Source organism: Chelonia mydas, chromosome 7, assembly GCF_015237465.2.
Source record: "Chelonia mydas isolate rCheMyd1 chromosome 7, rCheMyd1.pri.v2, whole genome shotgun sequence".
Taxonomy (NCBI): Eukaryota; Metazoa; Chordata; order Testudines; family Cheloniidae; genus Chelonia; species Chelonia mydas.
Window position 1 is genome coordinate 122,991,857 of NC_057853.1, and position 25,667 is coordinate 123,017,523.

The window sequence follows — 25,667 nt, forward strand, 5'->3', positions numbered from 1 at the left end:
GTACTTGGTGCTTCAAAAAGGCTAATTGCCCAAAGATGAGGAAATTTATGAGGAAATTGATTGGGAGGAAATTTTTAGATAATGTGAATGAAAACTGGGAGTTCTTTAAGAAGAATTTATTACATGACCAAAAAGCATGATTCCATAATCAAGGGGGTGGGGAGAAAGACAGCTTTGGCAAAAAGTCCATCCTGAGTCAGGGGCAAAGTGAAGGTAGTAATTACAAATAAAAATGACAAATATAACAAATGGAAAAAGGGGTAAGTGGATAGCAATTAATATAAACCAGAAGTTATAAGTGCAGAAAATTGATAAGGGAAGCCAAGGAAATCAGAGAAAAACCCATACCTGGTAGGGTTAATAAGAGGGTTTTTTTAAAATATGCTGGGAACAAAAGGAACCCTAGAAATGGTATAGGCTTCTTACCAGATTGAAATGGTAAAAGGGTTCAGTAATATCTCTATTCTATATTTGGAAAGAAGTACGGCGATGTACGTATGTCACAGTAGGATGATGAAATACTGAGGAGGATGTCAGACAGCATCTATTAGGGATAAACATTTTTAAATCAGCAAGCCCTGATAATTTGTACCTAAGAGTCCCAGCAGAGGTGGCTGAGGCAATCTCTGGCCCACTGATAATTTTTAATAAGTTGGAATGCCAGGGAAATTAGAGCAGGCTGCTAACGGCGTGCCAATATGCAAGAAGAGCAGGCACGATGACCTGGTAATTATAGGCCACTTAGCCTGACATCAGTCCTGAGCGAAATAACGGTGAAGATGCGATGGGATTCATAGAATCTCAGGGCTGGAAGGGACCTCAGGAGGTCGTCTAGTCCAACCCCCTGCTCAAAGTAGGACCAGTCCCCACCTAATTGATAAATAGGGCCCTACCAAATTCATGGCCATGAAAAACGCGTCACGGACCGCGGAATCTGGTCTTCCCCCATTAAATCAGGTCTTTTGTGTGCTTTTACCCTGTACTATACAGATTTCATGAGGGAGGCCAGCGTTTCTCAAACTGGGGGGCCTGACCCAAAAGGGAGTGGGGGGGTCCGCCGCCCTCCAGCTGCCCAGCTCTGAAGGCAGCGCCGCCCGCAGCAGCAGCCGCCCCACAGGGGTAAGAGTAGGGGACGCAACGCCCCCTGCAATAACCTTGCAAATCCCCCACCACTCCTTTTTGGGTCAGGCCGCCGACAATTACAACACTGTGAAATTTCAGATTTAAATGCCTGAAATCATGAAATTTATGATTTTTAAATCCTATGGCCGAGAATTTGGTAGGGCCCTAGTGATAAAGGATGGGAGTATAATTAATGTCTGTCAACATGGGCTTATGGAAAATAGCTCTTATCAAACAAACCTGACTTCATTCTTTAATGGGATTACGAGTTTGGTTGACAAAGGTCACTGCGTAAGTCTTAGATTTACTTTACTTTCTACTTTAGTGAGGCATTTGATAGAATACCGAACGACCTTCTGGTTTTAAAATTTGGACTATACAAGATCAGTAGAGTACACACTCAATGGACTAACAACTGTTTGGCAGATCTCAGAGTAGCCATCAATGAGGAATCATCATCAAAGGGGGTGTTTCAAGTGCAGTTCCTCATGGATCAGTACTACAACTGACTCTATTCATCATTTTCACCAATGACCTGGAAACAAACATAAAATCACTGTTGATAAAATCTGTAGATGATACAAAGATTGTCGTAGTGATAAATAGTGATGAGGACAGGGCAGACATCTGGAGCGATCTGGATCACTTGGTGATCTGCCCATTCAAAGCAAATGTGTTTAATACAGCCAAATGCAAGGTCACACGTCTAGGAACAAGGAGTGCGGGACATACCCAAAGAATGGGGGCCTGCTCCCCACAACTGCCCGTGCGGCTGTTATCATGGCCGGGTTGTGGCAGGAGACCCACACAGGCAGCTGTGGGGAGCAGGTCTCTCCACCTACCCTGAGCGGGAGGCCCGAGGGGTGGGGACACAGGCAGGGGTCTGCTTTCAGCCCCACCCCCACCCTGGGTTAGGGGGCAGGCTCCCCAGATCTGCTCCAGCTTCCGGCTTGGTCTGGGGCGGGGCCTCCGGGGAACGAGGAGGGCGGGGGCCTCAGGGACTGGGGAAAGGCTCCGATGCCCACTGCTTCCATACATCCCACACCCTCCACACACATCCCACTGCTTTCACGTACCACACACCCCCACACACACCCCACTACCGCCCCACAGCCTCATCCCCACACACTGTGACGAAGTGGGATTGTTCTTAATGTTTCCTCTGAATACTGTAGGGGTGTCTCAGTTTCCCCTAGGCATTTCTTAAGTCTCTAGGGGGTGGGATAAGGGGGTGTAATGATTGCAGAGCAAAGGGCCAGGGTACATAAATGGCCGACACTCTGTCTCCTGGCCACTGATGGCCTGGGCCCTTCCCCCTGGCAAGGTGAGAGCTAAAGGGTTGGAGAACAAAGGAATCAGGTGACCTCCTGGCCCGGGAAAGGGACAAAGCCCAGAGGAGGAGGGGCTGGAGAGAGTTTCAGTTTGGGGCTGGCTGGGACATGGAGTGAAGGGCAGATGGGGTTGTCTGGCTCACTGCCCCCCCAAATGGACCCAGCTGAGGGGTCCGGTTCTCTGCACCTACAAGCTCTGTGTTAGACCATGTTCCTGTCGTCTAATAAACCTCTGTGTTACTGGCTGGCTGAGAGTCACGCCTGACTGCGGAGTTGGGGGGCAGGACCCTCTGGCTTCCCCAGGACCCTGCCTGGGCGGACTCGCTGTGGGAAGCGCACGGAGGGGCAGAGGAGGCTGAATGCTCCGAGGTCAGACCCAGGAAGGTGGAAGCTGGGTGAGCTGTGTGTCCTGCAGACAGGCTGCTCACAGAGAGGAGACTTCCCCAGAGTCCTGCCTGGCTTCATGGGGAGCAGTTCCAGAGCATCGCCTGGGGACCCCGTGACACACACATATTACCTCTTCCATATACCGCATCTCCCCACACGCACACACACCCCCACTACCGCCATGCACCCCACAGCCTCGCCCGCACACACCACTGCTCCCATATACTGCACCCCCCACACGCACACACCCCACAGCCTTGCCCGCACACACCACTGCTCCCATATACCACACCCCCCACACGCACACACCCCACTACCACCCCGCACCCCACAGCCTCTCCCCTACACACATACCCGTACATCCCACACACGCACCACTGCTCTCATGCACCCCACAGCCTCACCCTGATACCACTACCCCCATACGCTCCACCCCCACACACATACCACTGCCTCCATGTACCCCACCCCCACATACACCCCACAGCCTCACCCCATACACATACCACTGCCCCCATATACACCAACCCCACCCCACAGCCTCACCCCATATGCCCCGCATATACCAATGCCCCCATACGCCCCCAAACCTACACACCACTGCCCCACTCCATACACCACTACCACTCCACACACACAGCCCTTAGGCCACCCTCTACCCATACACACACCTCCCGATACCCCTCTCTCTCATACACACACAACCCAAAAATACCCCATAAGCTGATCAAGTTATTTCTCCTGCAAGCTGGGAAGAAAGAGAAAGGCTACTGTTGTTATTTCTGTTTGTAGATCCTGGTGCTGAAAGCCATCCATCCTGGGCCAGAAAACAGCAGAGAACTGTTATTGTAGAAAGATGTATTTTATGTGATGCCCACAAGAAGCTAGACATCAATATTAATCACCATATTTTTTAAGTCCTAGCCTTTTCCAGCTCCCTGTGTGTCTCAGTGTGTCCCGTTTGCTCTTTCTTTCGAATTTAGTTTCTAGGCAACCCTGTGCAGCACACCGTCATCAGCCCACACACACCACAGAGACATGTACGTAACATTTCTGTGGTCCGCTCTATCCATAACCCTCAAAAGCAGGTTCTTCTTTTTTCCAGACTGTGGCTTCCATACATCTGGCTGTCATTAATGAGCTTGTATACAGGCCATGTCCTTTCAAGTCGTAAATTCCTAGTCCTGGCAGCCCCAACAACAGCACCACAGGGTCCATCAGGTCCCCTGATCTGTCACCTTCAAGGTGAGCAGAGAAGTTTTCATTTCATTTTTTAAAGGAACCAATTAGTGAACACAGCATGAAGATTCCAAACAGGGAGCAGATTCCCCCATCTGGGAGCGGGACACGGACCAAAGCAAAGCCACTGACTCTCCTATTGCCCAGCCGTGGCTGCAGCGCCAGGCTCTCGTTTGCTCCTAGGAGAGGAGCACGAAGGGGTGGAGGGATGACAGCGTGAGGAAGGGAAGATGCTAACCTCTCCCTTCCTGAGGAAGGGCCAGACAAGGAATCCCACCAGCCTCCGGTTCCCCAAGGCAGGCACCACACCTTTCACAAGAAGCCCCCCACTACCCCCAGAACAATCAGCAAAGGACTTTCCCTTTCCTGAGACACAAGCTCGCCCCTTGAAGGGCCTGGGATAGGGAAGGCCACGTCCTGCCCTTGCCCCAGGACAGCAGGTCACGGATCCACAGGATTGGTGCTATGGCCCTACCTTCTCCTCATTCATCTCCCTTTTGGGAACCCAGGCCCCCAGGCTGAGAGCAGCACAACGTGCTTTGAGAAAAGAAATCCTGCTGCCCTCTCCTCACGCTGCATTTCCCAGCAGCCCCGTCACCTCTGCCCCCATGGCCTAGAACACACGGGGCAATGGCTGGGCAGCCGCTCTGCTGTGATGCTGCCTGGGCCCAGAGTGGGGATGGAGAGCCCAGGGCAGACAGGCTCCTAGCTCCCAGTTCCGTTATTTGTTCGAGAAATGCCTCGCCAGCCTCTTTCTGATTTGCTGGTCTACAGCAGACCCTCACCCCTATTTTCCCCCCTTTTATCTTTACCCGGAGACTTTCAACTGGTCTGCCTCCTACCTCCGTCTGGCCCTGAGAACAGGTGTATATATGCTTGATGCATAATACAACGCCTCCTCCCTTTTCCCCGGCTGTCCTTTCTGAATAAGCTGTACCCCTCTGTAACTAGATAAATCTGTTGACTGGAATATTGTTAAGTCATTTAACTTACACACTAATACTTCCAGTTCTTCCTGGTTGTTCCCCATACTCCTTCCAGTTGTGTATTGACTTGGGCAGATTACCCATCGACTTCCCTCTTGTTGCTCTTATGATCCTATTGGAACGTCCCACCCGGCCATCTAGTCCTCAGTTAAGGCTGTCTTTTTTCTGCTTACCCATGGGCTTTTGTCACATGACCCCTGAAGCCCTAATTTAACACCCTCCTCACGAGGTTGGCTTCCCCCTTTCAGCCACGGAAATGACTGATCTTGAGCATCTTTGAAAGGTCTTCTTCCTCTGTACATAGGAAGCCAGAACCCTGTGTACCTCCAAAGAGAGGAGCTCTTACCCTGCATGCTCTGCTGAGGCTTCGCATACAATACTGGAAGGTGAACAGTCTGGTTAAGGTGAAATTCAGAAGCTGCCTTAGGGATGAATCTGGGATGCAGTCACAAAGACACTTCTTCCTTGTGAAAAACGGTGTACAGCCGGTCTGCCATGAGGGCCCCACCCTCCCATCAAGTAAGGCAACCATCATGGCAGATGGTTCCACTTGGCAGACTGGCATTAAGCATTAGCATGCAGAGGGTCTCCTGCTGTTATGGTTGAGTTGAACACACTGGGAGTAGGCTCCATCTCTATTGGATATCCATCCCACAGCCATGCTGCCAGGTTGGGAAGCTGGACTGGGGTGGTTTGTCTTGCCCTTATTCACAGATAGTAGGCCTGGGAACAGCTGTAGGTAGATGCATGGGCAGGATGCCAGCTGCAGAATGATGGTGAACCAGAACTGCCTTAGCCACAAGGAAGGTCTGAGGATCACTGTGGCCCTGCCAAGCTTGATTTTCCTAAGGACACGGGGCAGGAGGGGAGGGGAGCTGAGCTGCTCACTGCATCAGGAAGACACCCCCTCTGGACTTGAGACCTGGCCAGCTTGGGAGCAATAAGTCAGGCACTTTTTGTTCCACTGGGTTCCCAAGAGATCTTACAATGGGTCACCCCTTTGGTGAAAGATTTGCTGCACTGTCAACAGGTGGAGTTCCCCCTTGTAATCCCTGTACAAGCACTCGCAGCAGCTGGCTGCTAGGGAGTTCGTTACCCCGGAACGGGAACTGCGAAAGCGTGTTCTGATGCTGGATGCACCAGTTCCGGAGCTGGCCCATCTTCCTGCAGAATGGAATGGATCTCGCTCCTCCCTGCTTGTTTATACACTAGGCAGAGCTCATGTCGCCTGATCTGACCTGAACATGCATGGACCAGGCAATGTGTAGAAATATCTTGCATGCCTTGTGGACTGCACAAAGCTCAAGCAGGTTGATGTGCATCCTGGATTCCTGGAGGGACCAGGAGCCTTGGGCTATCTGGTCATGTAGATGCACTCCCTCTCCCAATAGAGAGGCATCCTTGATAAGTGTTCTTGGAGGGAGGGAGAAAATGAAGGGAGCACTGTGGCACCTTCAGCCACAGCAGACTGCATGGAACTCCGTTTACGGACGGATGGCAGGCAAAGTCAGATCACCCAGGAATTGAACCTATGTGGGCAGAGCGCCCACTGGATATTCCATACCTAGGGGCTAGCCCATTTAACCATCCCTACCAGAGTAAATCTGTGTCCAATTCGATCTTGCTTGGTGACCAAGCCCCTAACAAAGAGCTGTGCAGAGCAAAGAACCCCCTCAAACACATTCTACGTGTTTGGATTCTGAAGATAAGGAAGGTCCCTCTACCGCAGATGTCCGACCCTCGCAGCCCACTCCAAAAAGACAAAATCTATCACAGAGAAGGGAAATATTTACACACGTTAGTCTAGCTCCAGTTAAGAGTCTGGAGTCTGTGTTCTCAGGCTATGTCTATGAAATCAAAGATTAAACTTCATAACAATTATGAAGCTGCGCTGCTCAAATTCAAAGGGAGTTAAAGGCCATTAAAATAGTTTTACTCCTGGTATTCAAGTGAAATTACTCCGTCTCCTCCAGGACACCTGGAGCCGAAACCTTCTGAACTCTCCTATCAACACACACGGAAAGGCTACGAGCAGAACTGATCACCAAGGCAGCACCTCTGCGAGCAAAGCCTGAGAGCGCTTTGAAGCAGCCTGGGAAGGAGGGAGAGCCTCGTCTCTCAGGAAAATGTGTTTAGTGGAAAGTAAGCAAGTTGTCAGGGGAAAAGCGGACAATGCTGATTCCAACAGTTGTACTGGGAACAAACCGCCAAGCAGATTAGGTTACCGAGAACGAGAAATGGCTCTGACAAGCCCACGTAAATGCCGGGCTTTCAGGGACAATGTGTGCTTCAGCCACATTCGCAGCCTCGGCACCACAGGCCCTGGGGGCAAATCTCACTGCCAGTGCCCGCAGCCTCTTTGCGTGGGGTCCCAGGTGCACTACCAGCCCCAATACAGCCAGTGCGTCCGGGGGCCCTGAGCTCACTGCCAGCTCCAGCTCCTCCAGCTGTTTGAGTTACAGGGCTGGGAACTGACAGCAAGATGGCAACAGAGAGGGGTCTGGGCCTCTTTACAGCCCCCCACCTTTTCTGGAGGAATTTTATTTTTTGAGGGGGAGGGGGTGTTCAGGCTGGGAATACACCAGGGGGCACCGACGGCACCAGTCTCCGCTGCCTTCTCTCTCCCTTCCACCCCGGGGAGTCGACCAGACCCACCACAGGCAGGGGCCATCCTCAGCCACCCCATTGGGGCCTGCAGCATCCCAACAGCTGAGTGGCCTCCTTCACCCTCCCCAATAACGGGGGTGGGAGGAAGGGCTCTGCAGCCCTGGCTTGATTTAATTAATTCCTTCTTGAAGTGTCTTTGGTTTATTCTCCTGTGGTGATAGAGAGATCACTGTGGGCTGCTGGGGTCCCTCTTCTCTACCCCTCATTGCCTGGAGACCTGAGCCCTTCATAAGCCTTTTAATGTGTGTCCATAACATGGCAACCCCTTCTGTCTCTCGAGGTTCTATTCCCAAGCTAATGCAAACGTTACCAGGAATAGAGCATTGTCTCAGCTCCGTCTGGGCCATTATCATTTTATATTTGCTCTTTAATATTTACTGGGTTCATGCAAAGTGCATGCTCTGAGCGGGGAAAAAGAAGAGCCGCAGCTTAGATCCAAATTTAGTAATTGCTGCAGCCCCATCTGACATGGATGGTTAACAGGGAGATCTCTACAACACTTCACTTTCCACTGCCTTCTGCATAGCGAGCTGGCCCCCCGTGTACCAGGCACCCTGGAGCTGCCACCTACAAGAGTCTTCACAGCCCCTCTATCACACTTAGCAAATCCCATATACCCAGACACTCAGCGTCGCTGGTAGAACAACCGAAGAGACACGGTCAGGCTACAGAGACAGGCATGCTGACTCAGTACGGTTTCCGAGCCACTCCACAGTGAAGGCTGCAGCTCGTACGTGCTGTTTGTAACACCCGAGTTTATCAAAGCAAAAAAGAATTTGAACAATTGAATTTGAGTGTCACTATCGATGCTGTTTGTTTGCCTTTTTCTCGAGTTGTTCCCACAGAAATGTTTACATTTAATGGAAACTTTTGTGTTGGCTTTTGGTTTTGCAAACCCTGTTTTTTGGAAAACTTCTGTATCAGCCCACTGTGACCTGACAGTGTTTCTTTAATCAAAGGGAGGAGACACTTCTCAGACTTTCCTTTCCTAAGCCAGGTAGATGTTTGTTGGCACAGTACTGGAGTGTCAGCTGGCTTTCGAATACCTACTAGCTAGCCATGGCTCCTGGGGCCAGAGCTGACCTTGCAGCCTTACCTGTTACCGTGAGGTTGCTGTAGGTGTTTGAGAACTGCTCCTTCAACAAAACCAAATGCATCTGAGCTGCCTTTTCTCGCTGCAGTTCCAACATAATGTCTGGGTGCTGGGCAATCTTACAGCCTTTCTGCTTATCCAGGGCAATGTCGCTGCGGACAATGTCTAGAGGGAGAGGAAAGAGAGAAAAAGGGAGACGGACAAAACTCAGCTTTCAGTTCCACCCAAAGGAGCCAGATGCTTGACTCTGAACCAGCCAACACTACAACCAATAAACATTACCCGATCATACAAAATGCAAGCCAAGGGGCAACCCCCCTGGGGCCCATCCACCCCATTTACCTTCTCAGCTCAAGCCCTAGATCATCTGCAGACCTCACTTCTTATCTCCCGCTAGAATGTCAAGCCACTCTCTCTAATGCAGCAGCCTATCCCACCCCCCTTGGAGTGGCTGGCCCCCTGGCAGTTTATCACTCTAACTCACAATTATTACCCTTCCTTCACTGGAAAGTTTTGTCTAAAGTCTCCCAATGTTTATATCATGTCTCCTTGTTTCTGGTTTCTTTGCCAGCGATAACTGCAGTGAGCTAAATGCCTCCCTGGTGTAAGGCCACTGCTTTCCCTTACCACCAGATACACCAGGGAGGGATTCGGCTCAACGTCTCTGCTCCAGCACTATTCATCCTTAGTGCAACTTTCAAACCTTGGATTAAATCTGTACAGAGTATAACCCTGGGAACAGCTCCCTTGGCACCGTCCCATCCTTGCTCCCCGCACATCAAGAATGCAGTGCTGATACTTCGTTAGCCCTTTGTTTCTCTCCATATCAATACTGTACGGGTCATATTGTTGATCATGACATAGCCTTCCCATCACACACACCCACAAAACTACTTGCCTGCTGTGGAGACTTGGAAGCAAAGGGAAAGGAAAAAGAAGAAGAGAAAAATAAGCTATATAGCTTCTCCTACGTGCTTCCGGACAGGGGGAGAAAGTGAAAGTGCAGGTCTCTGTGTGGACCGCTTGCCGAGCTGAGTTACCTCATAATGCACTCGGATACCACAGGTTCAGCCCACCTGGCTCGCTGGCCATTACAATAAGCCAGGAAAGCTGGAGATTCTCGCAGCGTTACAGACGGCTGTGTTTTACTCGGTCTATTTTTTATCTTATCAAACGCACAGTCCTTTCCAAAAATAAAGCCCTGTAGGGTGGCACCTTTGGACCCCAAAGAGCTTGTGTTCTGATCCACTTGTTGGTCTAGCAGAATGTGTCCCCTACTACTATTTACTCTGCAATTCCAGTACAGCGTTACAGATTGCATATCAGAAGCACCAGGTGGTCAGAGCGGAGAGCCTTCCCTGCACCCCTGCCCTTATCTTGCAGGGCTAGATACCATTGTTTGCTTAGTGCCCTAGTGTTTCCGGTAGGGTCATTACATGCAGACTCTGCCCAGCCTGTAGCCATCCCATTTTGTACTGGGCGTGACTGCAGGCCTTGGACAGGTAACCAAGCAGCTTTGGGATCCATCTTATTGACATTTGGCAGAGTTGTGCCCCTGAGAGCTGCTGTGATCTTCCCTGTCCAACTGCAGAAGAGCAAGGATAGGGGATGGCTGCCTTTGCAGCCTCATTCCATCCTGTTCCAGGACCCTGTGGCAAGCCATCCAGGGGTTGGGATCAGAGTGCAAGGGGTGGGCTGGCTGGGGGCACACCTTGGCCCTTCAGTGCCCCACCTCTCTGTCAGGAATTAAGGCGGGAAGGGGGGGTCCTGACAGTTTGCGGATCTATCAGGTTTCCTGTGGCTCACTCCACAGAAGTTTAACTGGGGCAAAGTTTGCACAATGTGGAGAACCTCAGAGTTTTACCCCCACCCTCTGCTCCCCCTGTAGTCCCTTCCTGCAGGAGCCTATTGCTCCTCAACCCCTATTCGGAAGAACCAATTGAACCTGTTACTCTTCATGTTGATGTTTTCCAGCTAGAGTTCAACTGTGAGCCCAGCACTGTGCAGATCTCGGGCCACCACCAATATCAGGAGGCAAACCCAGCTGTACAGAGACCCCTCTGGGGCCCCAGGCCTGCCATGCTGTGCACCCAAGCCATCTTGTCCTCTGACCACCCAGGCTCACAAGCTAAGCAAGATGGGGCTCACATTAGTGCTTGGATGGAGAGCTACAAGGGACACGGGGGTGCTGAAGGAAGTGTTGCTGGTTATTCATGAAAGGGGCCATCTTCCCTCCAAATCAGCACTGAGTCCCCGGCGGTGGCATGGCGCTAGGAGGTGCCATCTCTTGACAGAGCTCTAGTTCACTTTTGGTCAGTGGAGATGGGTCTCCACTTCCTCTTGTGCCACCTGCTCTCTAAGCTTCCTGGGCACCGGGAGGATGCAGAGCTCCCTCAGGGCTGGCAGGATGCCTGCACGCTCCCGGGTCCCTGGCAGCTTTTCTTGCTTGAAGGAGACACGGAGGATCTCCATTATCACAGGGTCAGGCGCCCCTCGTGAGACTTTGTCTGCCAGGGGGCAGGGATCAGTTCTGGAGATGTTGGATTGGAATTGCTCCTCCAGGGCTCCTGAGCTGTGGCCCCATGGAGGAAACTCTGGAGAGCCACGTAGCAGTCTCTGGTCCTGATGTAGGCCCTGGTCATGGGCTGCGGGCCATGGCCAGGCAAGCACTGTAGGCACTTTAGCTGCCAGGCACGAAGACTCCTCCACTACCAGCCTGCACCCTTCCCCAAGGGCCCCAGACCCCTGCTGTTGTGACCCCCCGCAACTGTCTCCTGCTCCCTAACTCTTCACAGGAACCCCATGATCCCCTGGGACCCCATCCCCTGCCTGTGACCCCTACCCGCAACTGTGTCCTACCCCTAAACTCCGCACAGAGAACCCCCTCCCACTGCCTGTGGCCCCCACACTCCCCCAGGGACCCCACCCCCTGCCTGTGAACCCCACCCCCAACTTTCTCCTACCCCTAAACTCCCCACAGGGACCCGCCACACTCCCCCAGGGACCCCACCCCTGCCTGTGACTCCCGATCCCCAAGTGTCTCCTACCCCTAAACTCCTTACAGGGATCCCCCACTCCCTGCTTGTCATCCCCACCCTCAACTGCCCCATCCCCTCCCTCCACTCAGAAACCCCCATTCCCTACCTGTGAGCCCCATTCCCCCAATGCCTTCCACCTCCACACACACCCTAGGGCCCAAGACTTTCCCCTGTAGCCCTCCCACCTGACCCCAGCCCCCACCCAGACCCAACCCAGAGCACTGTGGCCCCACAACTGCCATCTGCCCCAGCCGCCACGGAACCTTCCCCCTCCCGTCCGGCGCCGGAAGAGCCGCTGCACTTTCACCACGCTGCCTGCTGCTGGCCGCTCGCCCAAGCCACCCGGGCGCCTGCCCGCACTCTGCCAGCGCAGGCGAGAGCACGTCCTTCCAGGGCTGGGGTGGATTCCTCTGCCTCGGTGAGCCCCTCTTTGGTTTTGGCGGGCAGCGCTTTGCACAGGCAGGGCTGAGACCAGTGTCCGTTGCACTGTAGGCACCAGTCATCCACCTCCTCCTTGCCGGTGGCACAGCTCTAAAACCCGCAACGGCCTGCAGAAACTGTGGGCAAAGGCGTCCTCCTGGGTGCTCTCCTTGACTCTTCTGATCAGCAGGTGGCTGCCGTGTCCCACTAGTGTGTCTACACCTTACTTTTCAAAGAAGTTGCTTTTTTTCCTCTTCCAGGTGCTTCTGGGAGTTTCCCAGGAATGACATCTCCCAGGGACAAAGTCGCCAGGCTAGGTCACGACCTGGAGGAAGAGTTGGTCAGCCCAAACGGCCAGAGAATGAAAAGTTAAAGTTCTGTGACCACCAGGATCGCACCATATTGCCTGCACGTCTCACTCTTACCAGTACAGTGCCCTAGTGGGTGTAGCTCTTTGCAGAGGAGTTACTTATTATTTCTAGTTTCAGAGTAGCAGCCGTGTTAGTCTGTATCTGCAAAAAGAACAGGAGGACTTGTGGCACCTTAGAGACTAACACATTTATTTGAAGTGAGCTGTAGCCCACGAAAGCTTATGCTCAAATAAATGTTAGTCTCTAAGGTGCCACAAGTACTCCTTTTCTTTTTATTATTTCTAGAACAGCAGCACCTAAAGGCCTCACTCAGGGTTGGATCCCATTGTGCTAGGCGCTGCACAAACTCAGACTGACAGTGCCCACTTCAAACAGGTTCAAATCTAAATGAGTACATCAGTAATTTAGGGGTTTGAAGGATTAGGGAGGCTGCTCAAGGTACTAACATACCCTACATGAAATGCAGGGCAGTTAACGTTTCCGTCCCTTTTTTATGATAAAAAGGCTGCACTGAACCTGCACAAACATGGGGATTTTGCATTTAACACACGTTAAAGGACTTAATTTATATTAGACCAACTGCATAAAAGTTAGCGAAATCAGACACAGATTATAGGAGCCCACTGGGAAGCAGCCTCCTGGAGAGGGGCAGGCTCGGGTGGGTGGGGGAAGAGGAAGGGGACTGGCATGCTCACTGCCCATTCAATGGACAGCCTGTGCTAGACAGTCATTTTGCTTCAGTTAAAAAACCCAGCTTGCCCCAGTGTGGCTTGAAAGCTTGTCTCTCTCACCAGCAGAAGTTGGGCCAATAAAAGATATTATCTCACCTACCCTGCCTCCCTGCAAAGAAAGTCATTTGAAGTGCCTTAGACTTTTTATATCACAACAAAACAATTCACTTTGAAGCTGGCTCTCTTTCACCAGTACCCATGGGCAGTCCCCAGCCCTGGGACGTTTGATCACACAGCTCGTGCGGTGCTTTGTGTACTCTGTACAGTAGAATCACTCATGTAACAGCCGTGCAAATGCAGTATGAAGGGAGCACACCCGTGTGGCAGGTCAGGTGAGCTGCGGCTGATTACAGGACAAAACTATCCATGGGATTGGGGGGTCACACAAATGATTCATGCATCCGATGCAGTGAGCTGTAGCTCACGAAAGCTTATGCTCAAATAAATTGGTTGGTCTCTAAGGTGCCACAAGTACTCCTGTTCTTTTTACAAATGAAGGCAAAATCCAAAGGCATACTGTGGCCAGAGTGCCAAATAAAGCAAGAGGGGCTCCTCACAGACAGCATGTCCTCTCGCCCCAACATGGTCCTGGTTCCTAGCTCAGTTCCACCAAGACTGAGTCATCTCCCCCATGAGAAGGTAACTCTTGCTAGCTGATCCCGGCCACGTTCCCCATATGCCTGGCCTATGCTGCACTCCCTGCACTGAGGGCAACAGGTGATGCAGTATCACTGCTCGGCAAATAGCCTCCCTGCTCCCTAGCCCCTTGGCAGGGCCTTTGCACCCAAGCACACCCCACGGAGAGTTACTTCTCCGGTAGGAATTCTAGCACCATGCAGCTACCAACATATAGACTGACTACACCATGCTGGGGGGCTAATGAGATGATCAGGAACCTGTGAGGAAGGTATTTGTTATCTCTGATTAAGGATCGAAAGCAGAGAGTGACCACCCTACACACTGCAACAGAAAACAAAACCAGACCAAATAATGACACAGCTCCTCAGCCACTCTGCCCTACAGCCAGCCTAACAGACCACAGGATGCTGGTGGTGTAGAGCAGGCCAGAGGCTTCTACTGCACCATCCTCCCTGCAGCCTGCATAGGAGCAAAGGGGCATGGCCAGGAGGGCCCCACATCCCACCTGATGGAACGGCCTCTTGGGGTCATTGGTAGCTGCTGTAAATTAGAACATCCTTCAGGCTCCTCTCATTTCCTCAAGGGAGCCAGACCAGCACACAAGCAGCCCCAGACCAAGGACCATAAAGGAAGCTGAAAGAAACCCTTGTATAAAGGCTGTTTTTGAATTGTTCTGTGTATTCCTTGGCTGTCCCTGGGGATCTGGGCCAATACATCTCTACAAGACTAAAACATTCACAGTTAACAAGTGTCTGCATTAACCATTATCCACAATACACTTGCTATACACTTTCAGTCTTACCATGTGATTTTTAAAGAAAACTGTATAACGCTGTGATGCTCTGTACTTCGAGGCAACACGCAGCACGCCCATGTTCATCCTTATAATATGATTGCGTGGTATCCAGTGCAAAGTTTGTCATGTCAGGTGTCTTCGGAAGGCTTGTGATGCACTGAGCAGTGTTGTTACAGCAACGTTATAGTAATGTTATAGGTTATAATTTCATGTATGTAGTTTTGAGGTTGAAAATGTACCCTCCTGGCTTAAAATAAGTGCAGGCAAAAACTCTCCAAGAGCACAGAGGCAGTCCACACCTCATCAGGGCATGTATGGGACAAACCCAGCCCAGCCTCACAGGAACAAAGGACACTGGCCTAGGCAGCAACAAAAGAACCTGTTAGACTCTTGAGGGACACACCCCGCTTCCTCTGGTCAGTTTGGAACTGTGATGAGGTAATGCTCACCTGATTCTGAAAGGGGGGGCAAAGCCAAGAGGGAAGAAAGGACATGATAAAAGGGAGAGACGTTTGCCATGCTCTTCCTCTCTCTTCCACCTACACCTACAGACACCACCACCAAGCGACTAAAGCGCTGATCAAAGGGGAGAGCCTGGCTGAAGGGCAACCAGCCAGCCTGTGGTGAGAAGCATCTAAGTTTGTAAGGGCATTGAAAGTGTTAAGATCAGCTTAGAATGCGTTTTGCTTTTATTTCATTTGACCAAATCTGACTTCTTGTGCTTTGACTTATAATCACCTAAAATCTATCTGTTTATTCTACCTGAAGCAGTGCATTTGGTTTGAAGCGTGTCAGAAATTCCCCATGGGATAACAAGCCTGGTGCATATCAATTTCTTTGTTAAATTGACAAACTCATACAAGCTTGCAGCGTCCAGCGGGTATAACTGGACACTGCAAGACGGGGGTTCCTAGGGTTGTGTCTGGGACCAGAGAGATTGGCTAGTGTCATTTGGTTACACAATCCAAGCAGCGGCTGGCCAAAAGTGCTCACTCACATAGCTGGGAGCAGCTTACATGCCAGAGGCTGTGCGTGACCAGCCAGGGAGTGGGGGTTCTCACAGCAGAGCAGGGTAAGGTTGGCTCCCAGAGTCAAGGATTGGAGTGACCCAGCAGATCAACGGTCTGGATAACATCAGAGGGGAACATCACAAACGCATTAGTTAGAAATGAACATCCCTGTTTATGGAAATAAGTAAGATGGGGCAATGGAAAGTAAAACACCCTTCAGGGATCAAACTTATGTTTGACTGGTCACCAGAGAAACATATGAGTAAACTGCAAGTTGTAAAATATATAAAATACCTAGTTTTTAAAAAGCTCACCACAGTTAAAAATGTTTAAACAATTTCTCTAATCTATCTGTCCAGGATTTTATAAAGTGCTCAGTGACTGTACTGTCTACACACTGGTATAAAATTAGGATCACAAGTAGTTTATGCTGGCTACCAGCATGAGGCAAGTGTTACTTGGATGGATTTAGATTTTAGTTTGTGTGTGTTGTGTGCTTATTTGTTTGACTCTCTGAGCAGAAGATGAGGCTCTTCTACATAGAAAGATGTATACAACATGTAAAAAAGTAAATTTTTCTAAGAAAATTTTAGAGTATACACTAGCATCAGTCAAATACATCCACAGAAAATTCTGCTGTCTCACTCATCAACCAGTAAATAACTAACAAACCAGGATGTACCATTCTTTCTGGTCACAGAGCAATTTCCACTGATATTGATAATGAGACAGCTTTCTAACTGAAGAAACTAGAGATAAGAAATAGGAGGAGTCCATCCTTACCTTGAGTAACACCCTGTATGTAAACAGCGCCATCCCCACCTCCCATTAGACAGATGGTAGGTGCGGACGTGACAAAAACAAGTGAAAAAAAATTTGCTAATGAACAAAATTGCTCAGGACATTTCAGATAGAACACCGAACCAAGTCGAAATTACATTATGGGGGTCATTCGTGCGCTGGCCCGGGCACATAGTCTCCAAGGGACCTAATGGGTCTTTCCCATCTCCAACGTCTAGGGCCCACATCACACCCTGAGGAACCATGTGGGGAGATTCTTCACGCACACCGCTCTCTCCTATCCACACCGCAAAGCAGCACCGCCCTCTCTTCTCCCCAGGCCATGTGGCGTGTCGGCCAGCGCAGCCACGCTCACTGGGGACAAGAAAGGAAAAGGGTGCTGCAGAGTTAGTGCCAAGGCACAGAGCCTCCCCTGACAGTTCCTGGCCTCCAGCAGATCCCAGAGAACCATGAAGGCCTCAGGAGATCCACAGTCGCTGGGGGGCTGACCATCCTGCTGCCTCTGCCGTGGCACAAACCCCCAGGAGAATTCATCAGAATCTCTGCAAGGGGAGCAGGAGCTTTTTCAAACTGAACTATCAGTGCGGGTTTGATGTTCCCAGCAACTGGAGCCCCTGTTTATCTCCAGAAGACCCGAGACACCCTGGGATTGCTGACTCGGGGGGCAGGAGACATGGAACAGCCTCCGCCATTCTGTCTCTGCTTTCCATTACCCCCTTCTGTTCCATCAGCCATCTCACACCTGCCCAGGCCCCTACACCCGTTCCACTTTTGTCCCACACCCTCAGCAGTCACCCCTCCTAGCATGACCCCTCCTGCCCCAGCCTCCTTCCCCTGAGCCTGTCGCCTGCCCTTTCCTGCCTGCCCTTCCCCGCCTCACCAGCATGACCCCTCCTGCCGCCGGACCCTGTAGCGAGACAGCCAGAAGCTCCTTCCTCCCTGGGCCCAGCACGGCAGCATTAAGACTAGGCCAGTCACCCTGCCACCTGTGCACGCACAACTGCAGCCCCAAGCGCAGGAGTCGTCCACGTAGCCAATTCCCTGATCTGCCCCTACAGACCCCAGCCAGACTGCCGGCAGGCACCATGGGGCCACTTGGTGTGAGAGTGCCCCATGCCCAGCACAGGCAGCCCTCCACGTCTCCAGTGTTCTGTGACTTGCACTCTCCGCTTGTGGGTTTCCAGGCGGAGTGCAGGGTGTTAGGTTTAGCCTGCTGTATAAAGCCCTAAAGTTTGGGGCCATTCTGCCCAAGAGATACTCCCTCCCATACCCCGCGCAATACTCTGCAGCTACAATCAGCAGAGACATGCTGTCACGGGGTCCCCGGGCGATGCTCTGGAACTGCTCCCCATGAAGCCAGGCAGGACTCTGGGAAGTCTCCTCTCGGGGAGCAGCCTGTCTGCAGGACACACAGCTCACCCGGCTCCACCTTCCTGGGTCTGACCTTGGAGCATTCAGCATCCTCTGCCCCTCCGTGCGCTTCCCACAGCTAGTCCACCCAGGCAGGGCTCCTGGGGAAGCCAGAGGGGCCTGCCCCCCAACTCCGCAGTCAGACAGGACTCTCAGCCAGCCAGTAAAACAGCAGGTTTATTAGACGACAGGAACATGGTCTAACACAGAGCTTGCAGGTGCAGAGAACAGGACCCCTCAGCTGGGTCCATTTTGGGGGGCAGGGAGCCAGACAACCACATCTGCCCTTCATTCCATGTCTCCAGCCAGCCCCAAACTGAAACTCCCTCCAGACCCTCCTCCTCTGGGCTTTGTTCCTTTCCCAGGCCAAGAGGTCACCTGATTCCTTTGTTCTCCAATCCTTTAGCTCTCACCTTGCAGGGGGGAAGGGCCCAGGCCATCAGTGGCCAGGAAACAGGGTGTTGGCCATTCTCTGTGTCCAGACCCCTGCACACACCTGCCCTCTAGGGCTCTGCAGTGATCGTACACCCTTACCCCACCACCTAGATACTTAAGAACTGCCTAGGGGAAACTGAGGCACCCCCACACTATTCAGAGGAAACATTAAGAACAGTCCCACTTCGTCACACATGCTAGCTAGACCTCAGTTCAAACAGGAAGAGGCTGCTAGCAGGGTGTTCTCGCCCCAGGGTATCCCTAAATGTGAAACTCTCTCCTCCAAAGGTGCTGACACATTGGTGTTGTGAATACTCAAGATTTTATCACAAGTCTGGCAATATTTTGTGCTTTTCTTAAAGCCCCAGCTGCTGGAGTCAAGAGATGGCAAGAGAATCTCAATTTACATTTAAAAATAAGTTTCTAGCCTTCAGGGTTGTGGAGAACGTGAAGTGAATGCTCCCTAAGACAAATAAAAAGAGCACAAAGCTTATTACTTTTTTAAAATCTCATGATTTTGGGGGGCCAGGCTCATGAATATTAAATGCTATGGGTTAACAATACTGCCTTTCAGAACCAAACATTCAGGACACCTACTTTCTGATGCAGAAGATTTTACGTGAATAACCTAACTTGCCTATTTTCAAAATGATTTGCACAGAGCCATGAATTTCATCTTTAAAAAAAACCATGTGGATTTTGTGCTGGTGAAAGATATTTGTTAGAAAATTCTAGAATTAAGATGGACTGTACAACCATAATTCTATCCCCACGTGAGCATGCATTACCATGCAGTCTTTAAAATTACACGATCAATCACATACTATTTTTCCCTGCATGGATCATCAGCAGAGTTTGAACTTAAATCCTTCAGCACGGATCTCTTCTGTCAGAGTTACAGCCGTAACTGGTACTGGAATCAGGCTGTTATCCTGTATGTAGAACAGCCACAGAGGGGTGTGAAAGGCACACTTTGCAAGACAGCAGGAGAATGTTGGGTATCAAGATTTTGGGGTTCTGCTCCCGGCTCCGAGAAAGGAGTGTTATCTAGAAGTTAGAGCAGAAGCTACAAACAGAATAGTCAAGCACATAGACTGGGCGCATTTTTTCCTGAAAGGCTGCAAAGGAGTTGTGAAATGCAGAGGAATATTAACCTCAGTTAGTGGGAGAGATGTGTTGTGAGAACCCCTTCTCTAATCGCATTTCTGGTGGCCTCAGGGTGCGGCCACCAACTCTTGCTGGTGGCCGCTCTGACACTTTTTCATAAAATACTTAAACTTAAGGAAAAACAAACAAAAATGCACATGTCCAAATCATTGTAATGTATTTATGTAGGGTTTTTTGCAATAATAAAAATAATGTACAGTTGTTTCTATTCTTTACTAGACCTAAACAGACTAGAAACACAAATAAAGTGCTTTGCACGTTCTTGTATTTTTTGTTGTTTTTTCTTTTGCTTTTTTTTTTTTTTTTTTTTAAGACTTGCTGGCTAGTAAGTCTGCTGCTGTGAAACGTGATACTTGTATGTTAATATCACTTTTCACAGCCTCCAGCTAGCTACTCAGGCTATGTCCATACTACAGACCTTACAGCAGCATCGCTGCACCGCTGTAAGGTCGCTCATGTAGCTGCTCCATGCCGACAAGAGAGAGCTCTCCTGTCGGCATAATTAAAACATCCCTAACGAGCAGCAGAGGCTATGCTGGCAGGAGAGCATCTCCCACCAACTTACCGCTGTCCACACCAGCGCTTCTATCTGTAAAACTTTTGTTCACACCCCGACTGACAAAAGTGCTAGCGTAGACATATTAACAAACATACAAATATCACTTTTCACAGCAGACCTACTCAGCCCTGGCATGCCAGGATACAAATTAAGCCCGGAATAGTGAGGTGGGTAGGGAGCCAGCGGGGCCAGGGGTGACAGGAGGAATGGATGGAGGCCTGGGGGAGGCAGCGGGGGCCAGAGCCTACTGCCATATGGACAGAGGCTGGGGCTGGAGCCCACTGCTGCGCAGCTAAGGGATGGAGCTCAAAGCCCTGAGCCCGGAGACAGACTCCAGAGCCTGGAGATGGAGCCTGAAGCCCTGCGGCTGGAGCCTGCCACCCACCATCCTAGGGCTGAAGCCTGGCCCCACCACAGTTGGGAAGGTGGGGAACTCACTGCCTGCTTGCTCCTCCAGTGTTTGTGTCTCCACAACCCCTGCTGTAGGCCCCGAGGGAGGGGCTGCTGCTTCCCATCCCCCCAGTCATCACCCAGGAAGCTGTGGCCACAAGAAAAGCCTCTGGTGGCTGCATGCAACCACAGTGGCTGCATTTGAGAAACACTGGATTAGAGCTTGCAGCTCAGTGCATCTTCCTCTAAGCTAAAGGGTATTTTGTATGGAAGGGTACCTTCCCCACCATTGAAAAGCAGGGTTTGGGCTGTGCCAAAGCTCTGGAAGGCAGGACAGTCTCCTACATTTTTTGGAGGACACTCCCTACTCAGTTCAGATGGCAACCCTACCCAGGGCCCAGATTTGTTACCCTTCCAGAGATGCTGGCAGAGGCATATCGGAGGAGGCGCTCTGCTGAGAGGTAAGTGGTTGTCACAGCTGCGACAGGGAGAAGCTGTCTGAAGTTACAACGGCAGCTCAATGCGCTGGGTTTGGGTTGTGTGTGTGGTTCAAATACTCAGAAACCCCGGGGTGATGGGTGGGCACTTTGATAGTAAAAAAGTCATTTCGCTAAGCAGCCAAAGGGCAGGAACTGTCAGTCACTTCCCACCTGGGGCCACAGAAACATCCATACACAAGAGCTGGATTGTTATTTTCCCCACACTTAACCCCAGGAGTGCTGTGTCCCATACAGGCTTCATTGTGTGGGCAGGGAAAAACAACTAATCAAGGGATTGCTCCTGCAGGCTGAGAAAGGAGAGAGATAGTTACTTCAATGTTTAACTAGCTGGGAGGGGCTCAGATACAATGGCTAGAGGGGTAGACACAATAACACCCCACCTCCCCAGACACAGGCAGGGGATGGGCTAGCGAAAAGTGTTTTTAAATAGACAAAAGGGCTGCTCAGATCATCCAGAGCCAGACCCCCTTACTCTCACTGGCGAGCAGTCCCTTGTGTCACCCCACTGGCCTACACCAGTTATGAAATAAGGGTATCCAAATCTGACCTGTAAGTAAGAAGGACAGAAAATGTCACTTCTAACCCCACAACACAGACAAAACCAAACCCCTTAGGACACTGACTATGGTACTGTCTGTTTCAGCTCAGTATCTATGGGCCTCATTCATGCTATAAAAACACAATAACCTGAAAACAATACTACCCAACACAAACATTTCAGGTTTAGCTGCTGTTCTCCCTTGACACACATCTCGGTTGGGACCTGAACTCAAGTCCACTTTAAATCTCTCTGCGGCTGTCTGCTCCCACAGCTCCTTTTGGGGGCTGCTTGGGCATCATTTCCTGGAATGCTGGCACTTCAAAGGGGACAGGTTGGGGCTATGACACAGCATCATGTTTGCATTTTGTGTTATGGGTCTGCTGTGGGATGCACCTGGGAACTCATTAATTCACATGTGCAAATGAATTTGCTGCTCTGTCCCAGCCTCTAGAGAGCATGACTCTGCAATGCGCAGGCACCACACAACTTGTTGCAATTAGCACATTCTACTCAGGAGAGGTCCAAGGCTGAAACAGCTGGTGTTGTTTCTGGTTAAGATTCAGAGGCAGGTATCTTAAGGGAAAGCCTGCAAAGTGCTTGCTGCTTAATAGCTGAACAAGCCAGTGCAATTAGCTCCTCCGTTTATGGGCAAATTTCACACACAAATATTTTCGTAAATCGCTCCCTCTTTACACTTTCATACCCTTCCCAGCTTCATGGTAGGTGAGCACCTGTGTCTCGGTATTTCCCTTTGCATAGCATTCAGATTGCAAGACAAACTGACAGCAATTGCCAGCCATTTCAAACGAGGCTGAAATTCAGATCTCTACTGGCTCTCCTTTTGCCCAAACATTGTGTGCTGTAGAGATGTACCCAGGCGGAATTGTACTGAAATCTTCAACTCACATCACATTGGTCAGTACTCAGCCTTTAGCTAGTAATACCTGGTAAACAAGGTTACTCCAGGGTATAATGAGCTACAAATCCCTTCATCTTTAGGTTCCTGGTTGAAGCTAGTCAGGAAACAAGAGAAGCAAAAACTGCAAAAACTTTCTAAAAATGTGTTTCTGTTTTGTGGTTGAAATTTTGTTTTTGTCTGCATTTTCTAACCAGCTCAATTACTGGTTTGAAACTAACCCCAGGTCAATCCTCAGGAGTCATCCCCAGCTGACGGCCATTTGGGAGTCTCTGTGAAATAAGCTGGTGGCCTCAATTCCCAGCAAGATGTCCATGTCAGAAAATTCACCACTACCTTTGGCATTTTCAGCAGAGGTGTTGAAAACAGGATGAGCGTCAGGCCTGAACTTCCCTCTCACTTCTATGGGTGAGTCCTTCTAGCACCCGGCAGAACCGCCCTGATGGAGCAACGGGCAAAGGTTCCAGTGGCTCTGGATGGAGTGTCCCTGCTCTATGGAGAGAGGGCTCCAGGCACCAGGCCTGTCAATTCAGGGTGTTTCAGGGGCACAAAAGCTAATTTCTAGAAACTGAACAATGACAGGATGGCAGCAAGTTGGCCTGGATCCACCCCAAGGAATGAGGCGGTGAGAGGGGCAGATGAGAGCGCCTTTCTGTTAATCGCCTCCTTCACCACTCAGGCTCCTTTCCTTCACTGTTTTATAAATAAGCCCTGATTCGTCCACCATAAAATGTAATGGGCTGTATGTACATTTTAAGGGCTGTTTTCCAGTTACATTAGCCTCAACAGACAACCGTCCCTGGTCCATTAACTCTGAAACTGTGCAACCGCTTTTCTCAGGTTTAAAAACAAATAATGCTCCCCAGGCTAAGACCCTGCAGCCACGTTTCAGTGCCGAGCAAACTCCCAAGGTGCAGCCAAGAATCCCACAGGGGAAGTGCTCCCCTCAAAGTTAGCTGTGGGTAGAGGGGACTGTTCATTGATTCCTAGCAGGAACAGTCCGAGTCACAAGAGCAGCAGCAGAGACTAGGGTGACCAGATGTCCCAATTTTATAGGGACAGTCCTGATTTTTGGGTCATTTTCTTATATAGGCTCCTTTTACCCCCCACCCCCGTCCCGATTTTTCACAGTTGCTGTCTGGTCACCCCAGCAGAGACCGCTGCAGGGATGCGCAGTGGGGATTTAGTTGCAGTGCTAACACTGAGAGACGTGCTGAAAGGAAAGTGAACGTGCAGGTGCCTGGAGAAGAAACCAGAGTGCTCAGTGCCTTGTTCCGGCGTCATGCTGCTAAGACTGAATCCTGAGCTGTGATGGTTCTGTGACAAAGTGGGGATTTTCCGTAATATTTCAATGCTTCTGTGTGCCTTGGTTCCCCCCCCCATTTTGCATGGCTAGCCAGTGGGAGGAAAACAAACGAATTTGCAGGCTGAGGCCACGTCTACACGTACAGCGCTGCAGTCGCAGCACCTGTAGTGAAGACGGGAGGGAGCTCTCCTGCTGGCATTGTAAAACCACCTCCACAAGCAGCAGGAGCGATGGCAGCGGGAACAGCTCTCCCGCTGACCTAGTGCTGTGCACGCCAGCGCTTATGGCAACTTATGTCGCTGGCGGGGGTGGAATATTCACACCACTGAGCAACCTGTGGTAATGTAAGAGGCATCGGTCTGTGCATCACCCTCCCTGTCTAGGTGGAATGAACAGTGATTAAGGAACTGGCTCAGATCAGCAAGGGGTCCCCCAGAGACAATGCAAGCTCCAATGCAAGTGATTCATGGATTGACGCTCTCAGTAGGGAAGTCGAGCAGACTGGAGCTCAAAAACAAGCACTGGAAGGTGTGAGGGGATAAGTGTGAGCTCTGGAAGAAGCCTGGGAGCTCTCTCACCTGGGAACTGATTAAGGAACAAAGTCTGAGAGAGAGTTCACTCCAGCTTGGCTGGGCTCTGGGCTAACCAGAATAGATTATGCTGTAACCTTCAGCTCCCAAAGGACTTCCTATGCTGTCCTCCAGCTGACCAATAAACCTGACCGTTCTGAAGATGCTGCTTGAGTGGCCCAGTAAAGGCTGGGTGAGGTGCATTAGTAGTTCCTGAAGAATGTACAGGTCTCTGCGGGACTCAGTGAAGAGAGCTCATGGTGTGAACCAGGAGTGCTGGAGCCCCAGAGGTTGAGTCTCAGGAAGCGACGAGGCTGGGTGGCCTACCTGAAGGAAGAGTGAGACCCCTTGTGGGCCAGGACATCAAAGAAGTTCCTCCAAGAGTCTGTTCCAAAGCTGGGGGTGTAGCTGGATCGGTGACAGCTTCCCATATGTAATCCTGCAGGGACTCCATTCAGTAGTCCACCCCTTACTGGCTGGACTGGCCAAGCCAGTGTGTTCAGTCTGCTTGTCCCTAACCACACAGTAAAGGGGGGTCTAGAAGCAAGTCCCTCAGGTGACCACTTTCCAGGCATAAGAGAAAAGAAACATACAAGGACTGAGGTCTACAGTACCTGACCTGAACACCCTGCTTCTTCTGCTTAAGCCCCACACTACTCCAACAAGGACTGGGGCCAGTTCCTCTGGGCCCAAATTAAGTTTGACAAGGGCCAGGGCTATTCTAGTTCTTGGGGGACCTCTGTGCCTATTCAGATCCTTCTCTTTACTGTTTAACTATCACCCATACTGATGTCAAACACGATGCTGTTAAAATTACCTTGGTTATTACAGTTTGGTTCTTAATTGTGATGCACCAGCTCTAATGATGAATGGCAGTTAGTTTTGTTTTGTTTTTATTTTTAATTTCAGCATATAACTGGTAGTAATGAAAACAGTAACACTATGGCTTTAATTACCTATAGCAGTGGTATTCAATGACTTTTTCTGGTGGGACGGACAAGGCAATGTCCAAATCTTGGTGGGCCAAAGGGCTCTCTCTAGGGCTAAAGGGTTCTGCAGCTGTTTGTTCTATCCAGCAGCCTGGGGTGGCAAACTTTCAAGTGTGGTGTGCCAGACCATATTTCTGAATCTTAAAATCGAACGTTAAGTGTGCTGATAGACAATATTCCAATGAAATCTTGCAAATAAATAATTAAACAAATACACTGAAATGCTATTAAAACAGAACATTATTAATATTAAA

At 50.5% G+C, this 25,667-nt stretch overlaps 1 protein-coding gene across 2 annotated transcripts in view; it reads right to left on the reverse strand.

Moving 5' to 3' along the window:
- HPSE2 (heparanase 2 (inactive)) overlaps window positions 1–25,667 on the reverse strand; it is a 280,559-nt gene that overhangs the window by 246,216 nt on the left and 8,676 nt on the right. For both annotated transcript variants that reach the window (XM_043552473.1, XM_037905356.2), the window contains exon 3: window positions 8,829–8,990. In XM_043552473.1, the coding sequence (XP_043408408.1) occupies window positions 8,829–8,990 (162 nt within the window). The remainder of the gene's footprint in view (window positions 1–8,828; window positions 8,991–25,667) is intronic.